Source organism: Theropithecus gelada, chromosome 5 (assembly GCF_003255815.1).
Source record: "Theropithecus gelada isolate Dixy chromosome 5, Tgel_1.0, whole genome shotgun sequence".
In the NCBI taxonomy this organism is placed as follows: domain Eukaryota; kingdom Metazoa; phylum Chordata; class Mammalia; order Primates; family Cercopithecidae; genus Theropithecus; species Theropithecus gelada.
Genome location: NC_037672.1, coordinates 76,344,936 through 76,368,821, shown reverse-complemented (window position 1 = coordinate 76,368,821; position 23,886 = coordinate 76,344,936). Strand labels below are relative to the sequence as shown.

Genomic DNA, 23,886 nt, shown 5'->3' with positions numbered 1-23,886 from the left:
TCAATCATAGCTTATATCTTCCCCATTCATATGTATCCTTACAAAAGTACATATATAAAAATGGTATTTATTCATTTGAAGAGGAAATTACTTTTCACTAGTAATCATCTAACCTGTAAAATCATCAACCTTGGGATAAAAAGAATGGTCTTCAGAATGTAAAGCTAATTACTAGCAATGATTTAAGGAAATCCAAAAATGTGTTTCAATGACATTATGAAATTTAGACACCACGAAATTCAGATAAAATTTCAATTTGTGATTATTTGATAACATAAAAAAATCTGCACTGCTTCTTTAAATTTAGAGATGGATACTAACATTTCAAACTTTTGTGAACACCTTTGAAAGCAGCTACAACTTCCTGGAACCTAAAATAGTAAATCCAGGCAGTTCATGGAAATTAAACGATATGAGGAAGGAGGGATTCACTCTCCTTCTCTTTAATTTTCTGTTTTTGCTTGATTCGCTACAGAGACTTTGCTTGTGGAAAAACTGAAAGTACTGTCATCAAGCAAGTAAATGCGTAAATGTGTTATATTCTCAGAAATATATGGAAAACCAAATATATAGAAAACAAAAAATGTTGAAAGATGTGGCTACATCTACTGCAAATGTTGGAATTAAATGTTTACTATTCATCTACTCTACTTAAGATCACCAAATATATTAAATAGTAGTTAAGGACACTCACTGACCAGAAACATGACCGTTGCTTGAGAACCCTAGCAAAAAAAATTGGTGTATATATGACTCTGATCTAAATCTGATTTGCCACTCCCAGTTCTCTATGTTTTGAAATATTTCCTGTGTTCTTTCATAAATTACTTTCTCAGTGACTTATTGGGGCAGTTTAGAACAAGTTGGTGAAGGCTCCATTAGCTACATAATTTTGTGATGAGAAAACTGGCAGAGGAAGAAGAGGAAGGAGAAAGGAGGAGGAGGAGGAGGAGGAGAAGAAGAAGGAAGAAGAAGAAGAAGAAGAAGAAGAAGAAGAAGAAGAAGAAGAAGAAGAAGAAGAAGAAGAAGAAGAAGAAGAAGAAGAAGAAGAAGGAGAAGAAGAAGAAGAAGAGGAGGAGGAAGAAGAAGAAGAAGAGGAGGAGGAAGAAGAGAAAGAGGAGGAGGAGGAAGAGGAGGAGGAAAAGAAGAAGAAGAAGAAGAAGAAGAAGAAGAAGAAGAAGAAGAAGAAGAAGAAGAAGAAGAAGAAGAAGAAGAAGAAGAAGAGGAGGAGGAGGAGGAGGAGGAGGAAGAAGAAGAAGGAGAAGAAGGAAAAGAAGAAGAAAGAAGAAGAAGAAGAAGAAGAAGTAGGAGGAGGAGGAGGAGGAGGAGAAGGAGGAGGAGGAGGAGGAGAGGAAAAAGAAGAAGAGGAAGAAGGAGGGAAGGATGAAGGAAGAAGAGATTTTAATGTAAACTGGGAAGTAGATTATCAAAGTTATGTTGTTATGTTTAGCTAGCATGAACACTGAAATAAGCCACAAAGTGAAAGAAAAAATTCTATATCTGTGTCTCAGCTGTTGAATTTGAAGTTAGGGAAAATGGATGCTTCTAACAACGAGTGATAAAAGAGACTCAATCTTTTCAGTTCTTATTCAAGGAGATTGAAAATTGATGAAAACTGTATAGAGAAGATTAAACATTATGCCTGTTTTAGGGGGAAATGTTGCTAGAATATAACAGGCTCCATCGTGCTGTTTCCTCAAAACTGGTGAAAGCATCACTAAATATCCATGGGTTTCCTTACTTGTGCATGCCATTGTGGGTGGATCAGACTCTCTCCTGAAATAATCCTTTTCACAGACACAAGAGGTTGAAGCTTCCTCATGGGTATAACTGTGAGGTGGACATTTGCCGCAGCTCTGGATGTGAGGTGAGGCTTTGAAGAACCCAGGTCTGCACACTGTCAAAAGAAATAAGAGACTAAGCTTTTGCCTGGAACAGATGCAGTGTTTGTTTTGTGAATAATGTCATTATTTTGACTAGCATACGCAGATTACAGATAACACAATCTTTGCATCAATTTCAAGAATTTTTCATAAGCTTCTGGATAATAAATACCAGGCCATTCATTCAAATAATCAAATATTTATTTAAAGTACTTAAACATTTATGGAATGTACATACTTGTAATGATTTTTATGCTACAGGAGCTTATAAGGAATTATATTGATAAAAGGCAAATACTTATATGTATTTAAAACAGTGCTTTGTGTATGATTTTCACTGACTCTATCATTACTACAACTATGTTGAAGAAATAAATATTATTCCAGGTACTGCTAAAATGGTGTGATACAAAGTAGGCACACAACATTATGTTATTGAATAATAAATAAATTAATTAGTATGTGCTAAATGCCTCATAAATTCTGTTAGATTGGGGAAAATGCATAGATGACCTGATATATCAACTATATTATTTTGATTTCAGGGGAGTCAAATTTTTGACTTTTTTTTTTTACATTTACTTCTTTTTAGAACTTTTCTTTGAGACACCTACTGATTCAACATTTATCCATTCTAATATCAGAAAGGCTTATTTACTATACAAATTATAATGATTTCTTAAGCACAAACATTATGTCTTATTCAGTTTTGCACTTACTTTTTCCAGTGTTTGACCACAAAAAGCGTTCAAAGAGTTCTATGAAATGTGTGAATGAATGAATGGAGTGGCATAAATGTTATAACTGAACTATTTAGAATTGCATAAAGAAAGTGTTTTCTGATATTTCTGTGAGCATTTCTAAGCTTATCATCAGGTAAATGTGCAGTAAATCTTTTTATTCTGTGGATTTTCTACATGTTCATATTATTCTTATTTCTCAATGGCTAAAAAGCCAAACTTTAATATGCTAATTGCTCAGTATGGGTCACTTGAAGACTACCAAACTGATGGTCTGAATGCTTTGTGTAGCTTACTTTACATAAAGTTAATCAACTATGTTTTTCTGTTTCCAAAGCTCACTACATATACTGAAGTAGCATGTACATTTGCTGAAGCTCAAAGGTGAACTTGTATTTCAGTAGAAATTTCTGATAGATATAATGAATTGGGACCAACTTTCATATGCTATAAATGATTTCATGTTTTAGTAATCCATGCTAAGGCTCTCTGCCATCACCATGAATAATCAGGAACTGGCAAAATTGAGAAGATACTCTTTTCAGTAGATCTAATTATAGTGATAGTAAAGCCTTAATGCTCTTATAAATTCTGAGAGAATGTGAAGGTATTTGAAAGATAAGAGCTTTTTGATAGTATTAGGGACATTCTCGTGGTTAAATGATTAGGAGAAGATTTAAAATATTATTTTTCTTATAATAGGATTGCTGTAGCAGCCTATACCATACTTAGCTAAGTTATTCCATTTTTCTTCTTTTATCCTTTTAGTAAAACCATTCTCACTTTAAACACTATTTGCTTCAAAGACATGAAGTGTCAATTCATATGTTCTAAGTATTTGGAATTCATTTACCATTCATGAAACAAAAGTCATTTCTCTTCTTTTTAATGAATGTCTCTTAACTTAAACACTTTATATTATATCACATACAACACTGCTGTTCAAACCCCCAAGGGAGCTTTGGAAATATAAAGTAATAAAAATCAAAGTAAAAAGTAGATAAATGTATCTTTCTGTTCAGTTCAATAAGATGTTTTTGACAGGTATAGTGGGCCAGTAACTCTACTTGGACTGGCTTCAGAGGTAAATGAGATAGACATGGCCTTGCCTTTATGAATCTTAAAGGTATTCCATAAATATTATAAATATTACTACACTAGGAAAAGAAAAATGAGCTATAGCAGTAAACACAGATACTCAATTTAATCTGGATTATTTACGGAGACTTCCCTCAGGAAGCTGAGTTTCTGCTTATATTTGAATGATTATGAAAATTATTTAATTTGAGTTAGAGTGTATCAGTACCTTAAAGGGAGAAATCCTTGCAAAGGACTACATCTGGTGGAGAACAAATAGGGAAATGGAAGATACTAAAGAATTGATCAGGAAGATAGTCGGAATAAAGTGGAAGAGTCAAGTTTATACGGGACAGAGGGCACCAGGCCACAAAAACCTTATATATTTTATTAGATATTTGGTACTTTATTTTATAGGCAAAGGGAGGTTATTGGAAAATTCCCCTCACCCCAGCTTTATTAGGGTTTAACTGACAAATGAAAATTGTATATATTCACAGTAACTGCAAAGTTATTAAGCCAGGGAATAATGAGATCAAAGTAGTGTTTATGAGACCATTACACAGCAGCCTGGGTAAAAAAAGCAAGAACAGAGGCAAATAGCTCTTTTGTTTCTATTGCATTGGTCCAGAAAGAGACAATATCACTTAACCAGAGTGGTTCCAGTATTGATCAATAAAACAGGGTGAATTCAATAAATGAGAATGGGGTAAAATCATAGATTTCATGATGTATTTAATGGGTTAGATGACTTAGCAGAAAATTGTAAGAGTGACTGTAAGGCATTTGACTTAAACTTCACAGAAAATACTGGTGCCATTTTCTCAGAGAACAGGACATGAAATGTGTTGGAGAAGATAATGAGTAATATCTAAGGCATTATTTAATTTGAGGTGGTTGAAGTAATGCAAATAGATTTTTAGAGAGAGAAAAAAATGTGTGGTTCAATATTATCCAAGAAAAATATCATAAACTGTAATTATTCATCACCTTCAAATCGTGACCCTAAATTCCAAGGGGTCATAGAACCCTTCTAGACAAAGTTATGTTATTCCCTTAGTTAACTTCATTTCCAGCATCAACAGTATTTTCTCGTAACGTCTCCTCTTACTTCAAACTCCTTATGAGCTCTGTTTCTGTTACTATCTGCTGATGCAGTCATTTGTCTTGAGAAAATAAAAGTTGTCAGAAAGAAACTTACTCATTCTCCTACCACCAAATCTCCAAACCTATATGTCATGATACCCATCTTCTCTACATTTATTTCTATCAAAATAAAATAAAATGTATCCGTGTTCATATCAAATGAAAATATCTGTATTTGAATTAGGAACTCCCACTCTGCTCTTTGAGATGAAGCTTCCGAGTAGCTACAATTCTTTTGAGATGCTCAAAAACAAAGCAGAACAAAACAAACAACAAAACTATCAACCTCACATGATACCAATTTTCCCAGTTTTGTTCCACTTTCAGGATATGATTTCTTAAATTATTGTCCATACATACATCTGTCATTTCTCATTCTAAATCACAGGATGACTCACTCTACTCCATTGGCACCTCTCAATGAAAACTACTTTTGTTAAGATTGCGGTTACTTTCTTGCCATACTCACTTCTCAGCAATATTTGACATGTCCCCTTTTAGGAAACTCCAGATATTTTCAGTAGAAAATGATAGGATAGTCTACAAGTTTCCAAGTAATATTTAAAAACTCTTTAAAGGCGGTCTCCCACCATACTCATTGTCTCCATCCATACCAGTCTACTTATTTCCTGTATTTGAGAAACTCTTCTTCTCTGCCTCTGAACACTGCAGGAAAAGCATTCTGGGCCAAAAGACAAGACACGTAAATAAATACATGTATAATCTTCTTTTCTTTCTTTTTGAAAAAGCTTGTAGTCCACAATAAGAGATTTGAATGTAATCTGAAAGCATTTGGAAGACACTGAAGATATAATGTGATTTTTGAGTGCACACTTTCTGTCAAGAACTGTGACAAAACATGTTTGGACTGTGTGAGGAAAAAAAAATGTTCTTCACACCCATGAAGCTACAGTGTATTTCATGGGTGGCATAAAAAATAATAATAATAAACAAACAATGATGGAGGCAAAATTGACATTTTACATTTTAATCATGACAATATTTAAGAAATAATTATCTAGATAAGTAGTAAAATTTATTTAAATACCAACCCAATATGGTTTATTAAACACAAATGAAGTTTCCGAAGCAAAGTTGTTTCATACGATGTCTGTACATTACCTAAATATCATTTAGAAAACACTGTGCCAGTCATTTAAGTTGGGCAAAGAGTAGAAGACAAAAAAATGCACCCCGTGTTGACATGTTTTATGAGACTATTGTGGCAACTTCCTGGGGGACAGAAAATCATGTTTAATAATTATTTCTAACCATGCTTGAAGGCTCATTTTTTAAATGCAACCATTTCCATAGTATATATGCTAATCTGCAGGAATACATGTTCTTTCCCTACTTATCCTTTAAGCCTTTGAGCCATCTATTTAGCACCTATTTAGAAATTTGCTGTACAATCTTATGAGAAATTGTTTAAAGGTCCTCAAAATTACCAAAAAAAAAAAAATTAAACTGGAAAATTGTATTGATTTTTCATAATATTTTAAATTAAATTACTTTTAATGTCTCCAATATATTTTTACCCTTAAAGACCTATTAACCTTGGGATAACTAAGTATATTCACTTCATAATTCAAAGTCAATACTCAAGAAATACGGCCCACCCAGAAAAATTTTAAAAAAATATTAATACATATAATAATTAATGTTTTAATACTTTAAAATACTATACTTCTCTCCATTAGAATTAAAATAAACAGCCATATATATGTGTGTGTGTATATATGCATACGATACATATAAAGGAAATTGAGTTAAAAATGCACAGGCTAGCGTTGTTTGCAGTGTTCAAGATATAATTAACTTTCAAAAGCACTGCTGGCCTTATCTAAGTGTTTTATTGAGAAACACAGAAAATCACTAAGAACAAGATTTATTTTCATAGCTCTATCATATGTGAATTATCAGAGGATATAAGCTAAGCTAAGTGAATTATATTTATTTAATACATTTTTCAAAATAAGGTACTCAGAAGATAGTTTAGTGTGGGTTTAAAATATGTGTTTACTAAGAAAAACAGCATAACACAAAATGCTACAAGGAAATTAAAACTCAAAACATAATATTTTAAATCATACAAATATTATTACACCAAAATTTAACAGTGACAGCATTTTATCTTCGTATTTACCACATTGGAAGTGTAGCCAGAGCAATTAGGCAAGAGAAACAAATAAAAGGCATCCAAATAGGAAAAGACATCAAACTACTTCTCTTCACTGACAATGTGATTCTGTACTTTGAAAACCCTAGAAACTTCACAAAAAGGCTCCTGGATCTGATAAATGACATCAGTAAACCGTCAGGATGCAAAATCTATGTATAAAAATCAGTAGCATTTCTATATACCCGTAATATTCAAGCTCAGCGCCAGATCAAGAAAGCCCCATTCACAATAGTCACGAAAAGAATAAAATACCTAGGAATATGTTGAACCAAGGAGGTGAAAGACATATGCAATAACTACAAAACACTACTGAAAGAAATCATAGATGACACAAACAAATGGAAAAACCTTCCACACTTATGGATCAGAGGAATCAATATCATTAAAATGCCACGCTGCCTAAACCAAAGTACAGATTAGACAAAACTATTACAAAATTCATACGGAAACAAAATGAGCCCAAACAGCAGAAGTAATCTTAAGCCAAAAGGAACAAAGCAAGAGGCATTAGATTACCCAACTTCAAAATACAGTATAAGGTTCCAGTAAGTGAAACAGCAAGTTACTGGTACAAAAACAGACTCATAAATGAATGGAATATAATAGAGAATCCAGAAATAAAACTGCATATCTACAGCCTTCTGATCTTTTACAAAGTCAACAAAAATATGAAATAGGGGGAAAACTTCCCATTCAATCAGTGGTGCTGGGATAGGTGGCTAGCTATATGCAGAAGAATGAAACTAGACCCTTACATTTTACTATGTACAAAAATTAACTCAAGATGAATTAAATACTTAAATTTCACGTCTGAAACTATAAAAATCCTAGAAGAAAACCTTAGGAAACACCATTCTAGACACTGACCTTGAAAAAAAGGAATGTATGACTAAGCCTTTACAAGCAATTGTAACAAAAACAAAAATAAAAAGCAGGATCTAAGTAAACTAAAGAGCTTCTGCACAGCAAGAAAAACTATTAACAGAGTAAACAGACAACCTGCAGAATGAAAAAAAAAAATTGAAACTATGCATCTGACAAAGATGTAATATCCAGACTCCCTAAGGAACTTAAACAATTAAACAAGCAAAAACATAATAATAATAACCCCATTAAAAAGCAGGCAAAATACAAGGACAAACACTTCTCAAAAGAAAAGATACAGTCAACAAACATGAAAAAAAAAAAAATACTCGACATCACCAATCATCAGAGAGATGCAAATCAAAACCACAATGAGGCACCATCTCACAATAGTCATAATGGAGATTATTTAAAAGTCAGAAAACAACAGATGATGGTGAGGCTGTGGAGAAAAGGGAACGCTTATACACTGTTAGATGGAATGTAATTAGTTCAGCACTATGGAAAGCAGTTTGGAGATTTCTCAAATAACTGAAAACAGAACTACTACTCAGCCCAGTAATTCTATTACTGGGTATATCCAAAAGAAAATAAGTTGTTCTGACAAAATAATGTATGGGCTCATATGATCAGTGCAGTACTAATCAATCGCAAAGATGCAGTATTAAATAGCAAAGGCACGAATCAGCCTAGTTTCCCATCAATGGTGGACTGGATAAAGAAGATATACAAATACACCATGGAATACTACACAACCATAAAAAAGAACAAAATCATGTCCTTTGCAGCAACATGGATGCAACTGGAAGCTATTATCTCAAGTGAACTAATGCAAGAACAGAAAACCAAATACCACATATTCTCACTTAAAAGTGGGAGCTAAACTTTGTGTACTCATGAACATAAAGATGGCAACAACAGACCCTAGGCACTACTAGAGGGGAGAAGGAGGAAGGAAATTGAGTCAGGGATGAAAAACTAACTGTTGGGTACTATATTCACTACCTGAGTGATGGAATCATGGTATCCCAAATCTCACCATCACATAATATATCCATGTAACAAACCTGTGCATGTAACCCCTGAATCTAAAAGACAATTTTAAATTATTTTTTAAAAATGTCTTTTCAGTATGAAAACTGGCATTGTATTAAAACATTGATACAATTAAAATAAATTTAAAGTAGGAGCTCTAAAATTCGGCAACATCTCTTGAGTAATATCAAATGGCAACAAGAAACAGATCTTACTTGAGAATCTAATGCTAACTGGCTAACTAGAATATAAGTTTAAATAATTGAAAACAATAAGGCTAATACTAACATTAGAATATTGCATAAGAAAAGGACAGGAATACTATTGATAAATATATTAAATCTCTCTATATAATGTATTTTTAATTTATGCTCACCAAATATTGGGAGAAATTCAAAGATGATATAATATTTATAAATGAAACATAAAATAAATTTGGTTACATATTCATTCATCTACAATATGTAATAAATCAGAATTCCTGCCATGAACTGTACTTTGTACTTTGTATATTTGTATGGAATATACAAATATAATTAAGACATTTTTATTGCCATTATGCCATTAAATAACTGAGTTGTGTGGCAATCGCTTGTACATTATCTGTCATATATTTAGAAATGCACTAATTGTTTAATGGTGTTTAATATTAACATAGATATTTTAAAAAGTCATTCAAGACAATTACAGCATTCATGTGTGTGATACATATATATAAATTAAATATATATTTAAATATGTCAATATTTATATATTACATTTATATATTATGTATTATTTATATTAATATATAAATATAATAAATATATTAAATTAATATATATTAAATATATGTGTATTAAATATATATATTTTTAACCAAATTGTGGACCATCAGTAACAGATATATTCATATATTGTAATGTGTATATATATAATATAAATCGTAGTGTTTGTACATATAAATAAAATTGTAAATAAAATAAAGTTGTGTAAAGTATTAGAAATTGATTAGGATTATATTACTTTCACTTTTATATTGCTAAGTCTATATCTTTTATAGAAGGGTTTTATCACATAGTATCGATGATTAATTCTAATACTAATTTCCTTCCCATAATTCAGAGACATTATTACCTCATTTAGCATTCCAAAAATGGCAAAATACCTTTAAATTTGGTAAAAAGTATTATGTACCAGATATCACTTCCTGTTTTATTTTTAAAATGATAACTTCTATACTTCATTACCAGCAAAGTTAGAAAATTTTAAAACATGTTGAAAAATATATATATAGATAGAACAAATTCACCAAATAATCTAGGACAGAAAATTTGTCATGCTCAAGTGAAGTACATTTATTTGACTGTTATGCATTTCTAAACTATTCACGGACAAATAATTTAGCCTCCTGAGATGAAATAGTTAAGCTGAACGAAGTCAGTTTTACAAGTCTAAATGCCAAGGGTACAGAAAAGTATTTATGGGAAGACATTCTGCAGTGATGTGATGTTGTATGTCTCCATCTCGACAATGAGGATGTGCTTGACATATAGTAGCTAAACATGAAGCTCATTTTGGCCTAGAATGAACTTACACATGGCTTTTTGACTATAGACTCTCATAAATCACAATATGACTTTTTGTTTATCTAATTGAACCTCCACTGAAATAAATGCCACACGATTTCAGAAATTCTTCAAAGGTTTCTAGGAACAATTTGTATAATATAAATATTTATCATAAATAATATAACTCAGGTATCTTTCAAAGCAGAATTGATTTCCCCTTAATCATTGATTCCTCTACAGTACTAAGTTGTTTTAGATACATTTACATTTTTATTTTACTTAAGATGCTAAGCAGTTCTTCTATCCCAAACAAATAAATGTGAATTAGTTCAGAAACAGTACTTCAATAATAGTGTGTATAAGGGTATATATAAAAATGTAAACTTGTCTATGTGCAAAACATTATAAGTATTTGGTTACATATTTCCCACTTCATCAAAAATTTTAATTAGATAAAGATTTGAGAATTGGAAAGAAGTATTTCTGCTGTCAAAATGAACAGACTTGGAAAGAACACACTAAAAGACTAGGAAAAGTTAGAATAAGCTATGTTTGAATTAAGCATTATGCCTTCTCTACTCTTAAACCTTTATTTCTTCTACTTCATAGACAAATAAAAGGTATCTATCTGAATGAAAGTTCATCTTGACACAAACATACTATCAATGCTTGTTTTATTGTGTCATTTTGATCTTATGAACAAATGCTACTTTTCAATAGTTTTTTGTTTTGTTTTGTTTTGTATGTTTTTGTTTGTTTGTTTGTTTGTTCATTCTTGAGATAGAGTCTCGCTCTGTTGCCCAGGCTGGAGTGCAGTGGCGCGATCTTGGCTCACTGCAAGGTCCGCCTCCCGGGTTCACGCCATTCTCCTGCCTCAGCCTCCAGAGTAGCTGGGACTACAGGCGCCCGCCACCACGCCCGGCTAATTTTTATGTATTTTTAGTACAGACAGGGTTTCACCGTGTGAGCCAGGATGGTCTGGATCTCCTGACCTCGTGTTCCGTCCACCTCAGCCTCCCAAAGTGCTAGGATTACAGGCGTGAGCATTTAAATTCTTCAAGAAAACAAGAAGCATCCACTGTCAAATGAGTTTAATAAATCCAGTTTCTTGTGAATTTGTACTTTCGAAAAGCAGAAAATTGAATTAAATTAAATGACTTTTAAAGTTTAAGTGATAACGCTTCTAGCATCTTATTTTACCATGCCTTCAACTAGTGAAAGCATAAAGCCAAAAATGTCAAGGGATGCTTTGTTCACAAAATATTGAGAAAATGCACTCTCACGTAAGTTTTTACAGCACCTAAATGTAGCACCGTGCCTTGCAAATTTTTCAACATATTTTCATGGGTTAATTGGCAAGCCCGAATTTATACCTCTTTTCCATCTTCTCAAGCAAAATTACCATTTGTAATTATTTTGTAGGTTTAGAGAAAAGCCAGAAAACTATGTTTTTGAGAGTGATTTAGCCATGGGAATTTGTTTAAAAAGGGAAATCTGTGGATGAATGCTGTCTCACTTGAAACCATGACAAAAATATTAGCATCTGCTTATTGATAATACAACATATATTATTTTATCTAAATTAATAGATACCACTCCAAGTTCCCCACTTATAATTTTTACCCAGCATAGGCAAACATAATTTTTGTTTACAAGTTGATTCAATGTCATGACCTTTAGGCTTTTTTATTATGTTTCATATTAATATGATGAAAAATATGAACTAAATACTCAGGAAGTGACCTTATATCAGCCTTTAGTTCTTCCTTAGAGCATGTGCTTTCGTTAACAATCTTTGTGTTAACATGAATGTTTACTGCCTTGATAGGTAGGGTGCACAGTTTAAATATAAGCTGTATGATTTATTCTGCAAGTGAAAGAAAAGCTTAATGTCCTGTGTATTTCATTTGAAGTATACATTATTTTAGACTCAAGTAGTGAGATCTGCTTTGATTAATTCATGCCTGTATGGTCATAAAATAAGTTCAGCTATGAATCATTAAGTGAATATGTTGCGGTTAATGCAATAAAACTTCCATTTAAGGACAAAAGCAACCAACACATTTATTATAAAAGGATGTGCAAGGTCTTGGCCTTGATTGCTAAGATAGAAATAATGTTTTCAGTCATGAATATCTCTCCTTGTGCTATTGGGCATTATATCTTAGTTCATTAACTCAGAAGAAAATCCTATGTATTTGACAAAATTATATTCCCTTTCATAAAATAAAAAAGGAAAATTAACTATGTGCTATTTTGGAATAAAGAATAAAACCATTACATGTAGTATAAAAGGCATTCATGATTACATTTTTTTCCTTTAAAATCAAATAACAATTATAACAAAAGAAAACTTATTCCTCAGTTAAGTTAGATAATCATTGTCCAGGTTGTGTATAATTTAATCAAAACAATAACAATGCAGTTTTGTTGGTTTTTTTTTTTACGCATACATAGCTAGATATAGATAAAGGTTTTCACTCTGTAATTTTACTTAAAAAAAAAAAAAAGAAACGTTAGAAAAAAAAAAAAAAAACTATCCCTGATTGTGAGAAAGTCTTCTTGGAGTAGTGTATCTGTATCTATGAATCTAAGTATAGTACAGGAAGTATAGAGGACACATTGGGCATACAGTTGCTCTAAACTACTTTTCTTCAAACTATATGCTGAGAATTAAAATGAATCAAGCCATTTTGCAAATGTTCAGTGCAAATCTATAAAATGTTCCTCTTTTGAATTCAAAATCTGTAAATTAGCAAAACCAACTGGCTAATGAAGTTCATTTGGTAAAAGCAGTCATCAATTTGCCCCTAATTTTCAGTGGCAAGTGTCCTACTGGGTCTTAAATTAAACAATTTCAGATGTCAACATTTAGAGACATACTTCTTTACTTACAGAATAGAACATTCATGCTCAAAATAACTTGGCAAAGACTGTCCTTTAATAACATACCTTATTTCTAAAAGCTTCAACCAGGTAAACTCTCGAATATATTTCATTGTATTATATATTATTTATCCACATGTAGTTAACTATTTGACCTGTTTAAAACAATTATTACTACAGAAATATTCAATCACTCCCAGAGTCTATACTCATGTCCTAACTATTTGGGGATATCAATTTCAAAACCCAAATGGGTCTTGGATTTTTGCAGAAGCCAGAGAGGGAAGAAAAAGGAAGCCAGGAAAACAATAACTCTAAAAGGCTGATTATAGGGATGGTTAGAAAACAGTGTCCTGATTTTGTAAGATGAGAACTTAAACTTTACAGTTATATCTTAACCCAAATTAGATCATATTGTAAAGGATATTCCTTTTCCATTGTTATTTTATGATTACTAATCTGCCACCATTTATCAGAACATTCCCACTTTTGCAACCCTCTGACAAAGCTATAATAATACCAGTAGCCACATTAATAAAGCAAACTGACATTTATTCAGCATGTTCACTAGTGCCAGACAGTGAGTAAAATTCTACACAGATTCAGATCATTTCATTAGCATAACCATCATATGAAATGAGTAGTAAATTTCTATTTTATAGGTACAATGCTAGACAATATGTCCAAATTCTTAAAAATACTAAGTGAATAATCACTAAGTGAAGAATCTGAGAGTTTAGTACAGATGGATCTGGTAACACAGCTAAGCCTTCTCACAAATATTCTATCCATAGTGGAAGACATTTCAAGCCTATCCTGTGCAATTTCAGATGACACATACTTCTTTTTTATTTTTTCGAGAGGGAGTTTTGCTCTCGTTGCCCAGTCTGGAGTGTAATGGCGTGATCTCCACTAACTGCAACCTCTGCCTCCTGAGTTCAAGCGATTCTCCTGCCTCAGCCTCCTGAGTAGCTGGGATTACAGGCATGTGCCACTACGCCTGGCTAATTTTTTTTTTTTTTTTTTTTTTTTTTTTTTAAGTAGAGACAGGGTTTCTTCATTTTGGTCAGGCTGGTCTCGAACTCCCAACTTCAGGTGATCAGCCCACCTCTGCCTCCCAAAGTGCTGGGATTACAAGCGTGAGACACTGCACCCAGAGGATACACACTTCTATTAGCAAGACTTTAATTCACTAGTTTTTCTTAATTACTATATTCTCATGTGCCTGTTCCTAGCTCTTCCAGTCCATGTAACCACACAATATCTTCTCTTTTGGTTGTGAACGTAGAGGTCACATAGACTTGAATTCAATGTTAATAAGTTTACATTGTTTCTATATGACCTTTGACATTTCCTTATCATAAAATAGCAACAGTCTTATGGAATTTCTGAAAGGGTTTAATCAGAATGTGTATCTGTGTGAATATAATTGCTGGCAGCAGAAACTAAGCACTGAATAGCTCTTTTAAAACATTAGGATGGGCCGGGCGCGGTGGCTCAAGCCTGTAATCCCAGCACTTTGGGAGGCCGAGGCGGGTGGATCACGAGGTCAGGAGATCGAGACTATCCTGGCTAACATGGTGAAACCCCATCTCTACTAAAAATACAAAAAACTAGCCGGGCGTGGTGGCGGGCGCCTGTAGTCTCAGCTACTCAGGAGGCTGAGGCAGGAGAATGGCGTGAACCCGGGAGGTGGAGCTTGCAGTGAGCTGAGATCCGGCCACTGCGCTCCAGCCTGGGAGCACAGCGAGACTCCGTCTCAAAAAACAAAAAACAAAACAACAACAACAACAACAACAACAAAACCATTAGGATGGTTACTATGATTGATTTGGCAATGGTCACTGGGTTTTAGCTGCCTTGGTATCTGTCCACTTCAATCCAAAACTGATGTCTCACAATCACTGTAGAACTGAAAATAACTGTTGAGGCAACTGACATGTGCCTGACATAATCCACAAACATGCTAGACTTGTATATGATGCTCAAGTACGGGTAATTCCTCCCATCCCCCTTTGTTTTCCCATTGAGAGGTCATACTAACATTTAAGTCAGAATGCAAAATAAGGTTTTATAAATATACAATAAAAATATGAATTAAGAAAGGAATTTTAGAACTTTTATTTATTAAATCAAGAAAGAAATGAAATAAACTGCCTAAGGTCACATGGACACTCAAGACTAGAATTTTGGCCCCTGATTCCAATACTATACTCTGTAAAATGCATCATGAAACTATTTCCAAAATGATAATAATTCATTTTTTTAGACAAAAATAAACCTCGGAGAACCATATTCCATTGAAGGATTTTTTTTTTGTTTCTTCTTTTTAATTGTTCCTTTACCTCTTCCACTAATATTGTTTCTCAAATACCTGAGAATAGTCTTTTTCAATGTCATCCACTCCAGACTCACACTAAGGACATGTCTAAAAGTAACACTAGAATTCTTATAAATAAATTCAGAATGTTTACTTTATTAGAAATTAATACTTGAAGAGACTACCTTACTAAAAATAAGAAGACTTATCTTTTTAGTAAAAATCAGCACAAACTTTTATGAGGCTAATATTTGACCTATGATAATTTTTCCCTCCTCAGATATAAAATATCCAAAACGTTAATTTTCTTTGTCTTTGTGAGCTTCAGAGGGATGCAGGATATATAAATTCTCTTGTAAGTTTGTAGCATAATATCACAATATTAGAAAAATAATTTCTTCTATGAAATAATTTCAATTTATTCATTCAAATAATATGAAATGACTGATTTAAAATTAAAAATAAAAAAGGCTAATGAAAACACATGCAAGTAAGCCATAGAACCTCAAGTTTACTGTTTCTCTTTTGTTGAAACATTTTTACAACATAAGCCTACCTGATTGACTTATATTTTACAGCATGAAACATATCACATTGATAATAAAGAAAGAATATTTGTCATGGACTAGACAAAACATTTGTGTCTTCCCCAAATACAAATGTTAAAGCTGTATCCCCCAACTTGGTGGCATTTGAAGATGGGTCCTTAGAGAGGTAATTATAATCAGATTGGATCATGAGAGTGGGTCCTTGTGCCTTATAAGAAGAGGATGATCCCTAAATCAGTCAATCAATCAATCAGTCTCTCTCTTTGTCTCTCCACCTGTATCACTGAAGAATGGCCAGGTGAGGACACAGTGAGAAAGCAGCTGTCTGCAAGCCAGGAAGAGAGCCCACACCAATAAATGAATAACTGGCTTCTTGATCTTGGACTTTCTAGCCTCCAGAACTGTGAGAAATAAATTTCTGCTGCTCAAGCCACTCAGCTTGTGGTTATGGCAACCCAACCTGATTAATTTTGCATTACTCAACACAGTACAGTGTGGGGATGTGGTAAGTAGGGTGTCTGTTTGGTATGGTATCGATTAAGTTATGTCTTTAAAAAAATTTCTTTATAAGAGATCCTTGAACTTTCAATAATATGTTAAGAACACTTTGTAAGCGTGGGCTAACTGATCAGTCGTGTTTAAAAAATAAATGAAAGATTTTCTGTGTGTGAGGACTAGTTGTAATGATCAGTTTTTATGTCTTCAAAATATACATATAATTGTTTTAAGATTTCATCAATGGGACTACATCCAATATATTTTGTAAACATTAACTTATGAAGATTTTACCTTATACTGTAACATACAGTGTATATGTGTATATATGTATGTATGTTTCAATTTGACACTCTGAATCCTCTGATATGTGTTTACTCTATAACCCTAATTCTATAAAACTTACAGAAAGAGGTAACAATTTCAAACGCACTAAGAAAAGTTTTGTAAATCTTAGTTCACGATGTGGGTAATTTACACAACTTTTTTTAGGCAATCAGTTATTCTAATTTCGTGGAACATCTTTAGTATCTAATACTAATACTTTGGTTTTTAAGCAATGCCTGCTAGGCTAAAACTTATTTGTATAAGATAATTTATTTCCAAATCCTAGAAAACAAAACATGTGGTAGGTTTCCATGTGCATATGTACACTTGGCTGAAATACAGAGTAAAAGAGAGGTGTCCTGGAAAATAACCAGTAGTCAAGTGAAAACATGTCACAATAACTGAAAAAAAAATTCCAAAGTTTATTGAGTGCTATGTGCTAGGCATGTGCTATTCAGGGTTATGTGTAAGAGTGAAAAAGACATGTTTGATAGGTGTTATAAGAGGTGTTTAAGAGAATAAGTAAAAGGAATACCCAATGGTGGGGAATGAAAAGAGGGTCATAGTCTGCCTGAATGAAGTGATATATTTGTTGAAATATGAAGGAAAACGCGCTCACTTACAGATGAAGTCTAGGCAGGTTGGGTAAAAATGCACCAAACTCATCATTAACAGTAGTTATTATTAAAAATATTTAACATGGCACTAAGCATGACATTGCTAATGGTTAGTGAGAGTACAGAAAAGATAAAAATAAAGGAATAATTATGTCAGGAAATATATTAATTTTAATAGACATTTGATATGGTTTGGATCTGTGTCCCCATTCAAATCTCATGTTCAATTGTAATCCCCAATGTTGGAGGTAGGGCCTGGTGGGAGGCGATTGGATGATGGGGGTGCATCCTTCATGAATGGTGAACCATCATACTTTTGGTGCTGTTTCTGTGACAGAGATCTCACAAGATCTGGTTGTTCAAAAGTGTATAGTACCTCCTTGCTCTGTCTCTCTTGCTGCTATGGTCATCTGAAGTGCCGACTTCTCCTTCGCGGTCTACCATGATGGTAAGTTTTCTGAGGACCCCCAGAGGCCAAACAGAAACCACTAGGCTTCCTGTAAAACTTGCAGAACAATGAGTCAATTAAGCCTCTTTCTTTTGTAAATTACCCAGTCTCAGTTGTTATAGAAGTACAAGAGGGACTAATACAACATTTTAAATACAAAGGCTGTTGTGTTTCATACCGATCTCATGGTGAACCATTAAACACCAAGATATCATGAGCATGAAATGTAAACGAATACAACTAACTGTTAAAATATCTGTTATACATGCCAACATTAAAAATTAATCTGCTGGCAAAATTTGGAAAAAAAAGAAAAAACAAACAAACAAACAAACAAAAACTTTTAAAAGCCAGATATGTGACGGCTTTACTAGAATTGAAAATCTGTTGTCCTAAGATTAAGCAAGCCATGCAGATTTGGCTCTGAGCCTGTAGAGAAAGAGGGAATATCAAATTATTATGTGGTTTGGACAACTGAAGTAACTTGTGGTTAGGAAATACGGCATTTGGGAGAAGTTACTCTGATAATTTATGTTATTTGTATCTGCTCTACCCATATTTTAGGACCTTAAAGTAATAAAAAGTTATAAATGTGGTGTGTTTTTTTTGTGTGTTTGTTTTGTTTTGTTTTTTGTTTTTTGTGTTTTTGAGACTGGGTCTTGCTCTGTCGCCCAGGCTGGAGTGCAGTGGCACCATCTCGACTCACTGCAAGCTCCACCTCCCGAGTTCAGGCCATTCTCTTGCCTCAGCCTCTTGAGTAGCTGGGAGTACATGCACCCACCACCACGCCCGGCTAATTTTTTTGTTTGTTTGTTTTTAAGTAGAGACGGGGTTTCACCATGTTAGCCAGGATGGTCTCGATCTCCTGACCTCGTGATCTGCCCGCCTCGGCCTCCCAAAGTGCTGGGATTACAGGCATGAACCACCACGCCCAGCCATAAATGTGGTTCTTAAGAAGCAACTAAATAATCTTGATAGATTTTCATTTATGTAAGCACACAGGTAGTATAATAGCAAGTTTTTGTTTTTTATATATTGTTCCTTAGCTCTATTGAGTGTTTAAAGCTGAAGGTTATTCCTAATTCTGATGAATCGTATTTTTATAGTGTAGTATTTCAAAACATTTGTGGTGGTTGTTGTTGTTTTGTTTGTTTGTTTGTTTTCTGAGCAGGAGTCTCACTCTGTCATCCGGCTGGAGTGCAGTGGCACGATCTCGGCTCACTGCAACTCCGCCTCCCAGTTTCAAGCGACTCTACTGCCTCAACCTCCTGAGTAGCTGGGATTACAGTCACGCGCCACCGCGATCGGCTAATTTTTGTGTTCTCAGTAGAGAGGGGGTTTCACCATGTTGGCCAGGCTGGTCTCAAACTCTTGACCTCGTTATCCCCCCGCCTTGGTCTCCCAAAGTGTGGGGATTAGAGGTGTGAGCACTACGCCCAGCCTCAAAAGATATCTAAGTACTCTAAATCTTTCACTTTTTTGTGTTTTTAAAGGCATCTGAAGTTCTACCATTTTTAATATATAACCATATTAAAAAAGTCAATACTTGAAATTTATTGTCTATTATATACCAACCTTGTCCTAGTGCTTTTTAACATTTTCACACTTCACCTCCCATTTTATCCCTTACCTATTGAATCTTCCTCTCTGTATAACTGTGTACATTCCTTTTTGAATCCACCTGTCTTTCTCACTTCCAAAACTGCTAAAAACCTACTCTAGTGATTGTTCTTCTACTTAAAGCTGTCAGTAAACTCTTCTTTATCTATAATCTTTTTGTAATATTCTCTTTACCTTTTTGCACTAACAAACATATGGCTTTGCCCCGATGACACTAACTGTCCAGTAGTAGCTGTTCTCTCCCATGCTTGTTATAATGGGATTCTGCATAGGGTAGGTCTCCCCTTTGCTCTTCATTGCACTTTCCAGACCATGCTCCTGGTAGTAGATTTTATTTCCCACTGTGGCTGCCACAGATGTTCCATTCCACATTCTTTCCTTGCAATCTGATGTTGACATTCTTCTCGTCATTGGGTGAGATCCATGTCTCTGTCCCCTGAATGCTTGTGATTAGAGCAGAATTGAGAGTATGCAACTCCATGCTAGGTGTAAAAAGTAATACAATTTCTGCCTAAATTTCTTGTGACTTGTTCATCAGCATCCTGAAGATACTCAAGAGGCCACATGAAGAGGCTACATGTAGGTATTTTAGCTGACAGCCTACACCACCAGCTAAGGCCCCGACCAACAATTAGAATGAACCTATAGACATGTTAGTGAATCTTGAGAGTATTCCAGCCTCTAGACTTTGAGTTGCCTCAGCTGACACCTTGTGGAACAGAAATAAGCTTTTCAACCTAGGTCTTGTCTAAATAGATTTGTAAGCAAAATTACTGAGTGCGGTGGTTTTCATCAACTGCATTTTTAAAGGTTTGTTATATAGCAATAATAACAGAACACTCCCATTTTTCTCCCTAAAATGCTCATCATCAAATCTCATGCCATCAAACTATATAACCAATTCAATTCCTTGATACTCCCCTTCACTCCTCGAATATTTTAACTCTTGGCTATTCCTGCAATAATTCTTGGTAATTAAAGTATGCACGAACACAAGCCTTCCACAAGCCCCAGGCCCTTGACCTCATCTGCAATAATAATCCTATCCCTTACCTACCTCAGCCATTATTTCCCATAATTAATCAATAATTCCTTTAATCAAATGAAATGTTGTCATTATCAATAGCTGCAAACCCCACAAGCTCAATTTTAGACATCCCATTCTCCAACTTCCACGTATTTATAATCCTCTGTTACTTCTTCTAGTGCCCTGACTCTACCAACTTCTCACCTCTCCATGTTCCCTAAAATCCATTTATTCTGCCAACTTTACACTGTTCTTTTCCATGCTAATAGACTTGATTAAACATATTCAACTGTTTTTAAACCTCTGTCACTTTATTACTTAAAGCTATAGTTACTAGCTTTAAACAAATCTTGTATTTAGGTAGTAGAAATCCTTCTACATTGCTGTTTTCTTTTTGAAAAACAACAACACTGCTTTGGCTCAACCCGTTCATTTGCATTTCCGTTTGAATTGTAAAACCAGCTTACCAGTTCTACAAATGAAGTCTGTTGAAATTTTAACTGTGGTTGTATTATACCTATGTATATATTTCAGGACACCAAGTATCTTAAAATGAATCTTGAAATCCATTAAGAAGATACTATCTTATTTCTCTCAACAATATTCTGTAGTTTCCAGTGACAAGATCTTACACATCTTTTGTTAAACTTGTACCTAAGTATTTTATGTTTTTTCATGAAATTAATAGGATTTTAAAAAAATTTATCTTCTAATAACTTGCAGTTAGTATGTAGAAACACAATCTATTTTGTTATATTATCCTCATATTTGCAAACTTGTGATGGTTAATTTCACTTGTCAATTTAACTGGGCTAAGGGATGCTGAGATAGCTGGTAGAACGTTATTTATGAGTGTGTCTGTGCGGGTGTTTCCAGAAGAGATTAGCATCTGAATAGGCAGACTGAGAAAAGAGTATCACCCTTGCCAAGGTGCCAATAGACATCATCCAGTCCATTGAGGCTCTGAATAGAACAAAAAGTAGGAGAAAGGGAGAATTCAATATCTCTTCTTGAGCTAGGACATCCATCTTCTCCTGCCCTTGGACATCAGAGCTCTTTGTTCTCAGGCCTTTGGACTTGAAGGACTGAATTATACTACTGGCTTCCTGGTTCTCCAGAGTGCAGACAGCAGATCCTGGGACTTCTCAGCCTTCAACGTCACATGAGATATTCCCATTATATAACACACATAAGTAATTGATCCTTGAACAATGTGGGGTTTGGGACATCGACCAGCATACAGTCTAAAATCCACTTATACGTTTTGACTCCCCCATAACTTAACTACTAACAATCTACTATTCACTGGAAGCCTTACGAATAACACAAATAGTTGATTAACACATATTTTGTATGTTATATGTATTATATACTCGATTTTTACAGTAGTGTAAGCTAGAGAAATGAAAATGTTATTAAAATCATAAGGAATTTACTGTTCATTAAATGGAAGTGGATCATCAGAGAGTTTCATCCTTGCTCTTTTCATGTCGAGTAGGCTGAGAAGGAGGAAGAGGAGGAAGAGAAGAATGTTGACTGGCTCTTTTAGGAACAGCAGAGGCAGTAGAAGCTCTGAGTATAAATGTATCTGTGCTTTCAAAACCCTTGTCCAAGGGTCAACTGTGTGTGTGTGTGTGCACGCACACGCGTGTGCATGTCTGTGTTCTGTGTTTCCTATTGGTTCTGTTTTTCTGGAGAACCCTGAATAATACACTTATCAAAGTCAGTTATTAATTTTGGTCATTCTTTTTCATATGTATTCTGTAAGATGTAAACTTAAAAAAAGAAAATGTTCTTCCTTTTAAATCTATTTGCCTTTTAGTTCTCTTTCTTGCCTTATTACAATGTCTTTTAGACTCCATACAATGTTGACTAGAAGTGGTATTGCTGATTTCAAACTTAATCCCATTGTGGTCAGAAGTTACTGAGTATGACAACAATTGTTAATAATTTATTGAGACTAACCATATAGCACAGCGTGTGGTCTATTTTGATCTACACTTGTAAAGAATGTGTACTGTTTGTGTGTTATTTTATAAATGTCAATTAGGTCCCATTAGCTTATAGTATTGTTCAGACCTATATTTGTACTGATTTCCTGTTTACTTGTATGAATTACTTAGAGAAGTGTGTTAAATTTTTCCTATTATGATTGTAAATTCATTTATTTTTTCATTAATTCTGTCAAATTTTACTTCAAGTATTTAGGGGCTTTTTAAATGTACATATTTATAACTGCTAATGCCTTTCTGAGGAGTTAACTATTTTATCACTTTGAAATATACCACTTGATTTTAACTGATACTCCTTTTTTTGTAGTCTATCTTTATCCAATATTAATAATTGCCACCAGAACCTTCTTACACTTGCTTCCTTTTTTGCTTGGCATGTTTTTATTCATTTTTTTTGTTTTCAACTCATCTGTGTCTTTATATTTAAAATATGTTTCTTATAAACAGAATTGTATTAACTTATTCAGAATATTCATTTATTTTGAATTACTTTTATTCGAAATAAATTTGAGTTTTGATATTTTACTGTACTGTAATGATCTGTACCTTTTAATTGTAGAATTAAGTCAGTTATTGCTTAATGTAATTATTGATATAGTTGCATTTAAATTTACTATTATATTATCTGGTTTTTCACCCTCTGTTTCTTTGCCCTTTATTCCCCCTTTCCTGGGCTTTATTTTGGATTACTGAATAATTTTCATATTCAGCTTTAATCTTGTCTTTTTAGCTCTTCTTTTTACTTTAGCTGGCATTTAGAAAATTACTGATATGCTGTTCTTCATTTGGAAAACATTTTCTTTTTGTCCATACCTCATATTTAGTCAAGTTGAAGCTATAATTTTGTACTAGCAATGAGACAAAAATGTAGCCTCTTCCAAAAACGTTTTTCAAAGTTTGACATACAATGTATTTAAAACTAGACAATGTTCTATATAATTTATAAACAACATTAGATATTCTACTTTTAGTATTACATCTACTAAATTTACATTAAAATATTTAACACCTCAAAATAATAAGATTTGTAATCAAACTCATACTAAAAGATTAATTTTTGAGTTTTAGAAATAATATCCTGTCACAAAGTTAAGTGAGAGTTAATTTTC

General features: G+C 33.6%; 1 protein-coding gene across 4 annotated transcripts in view; it reads right to left on the bottom strand.

Moving 5' to 3' along the window:
• Positions 1 to 23,886, bottom strand: part of EPHA5 (EPH receptor A5) — a 343,406-nt gene that overhangs the window by 172,130 nt on the left and 147,390 nt on the right. For all 4 annotated transcript variants that reach the window (XM_025385372.1, XM_025385374.1, XM_025385373.1 and 1 more), the window contains exon 4: positions 1,742 to 1,897. In XM_025385372.1, coding sequence (XP_025241157.1) covers positions 1,742 to 1,897 — 156 coding nt within the window. The remainder of the gene's footprint in view (positions 1 to 1,741; positions 1,898 to 23,886) is intronic.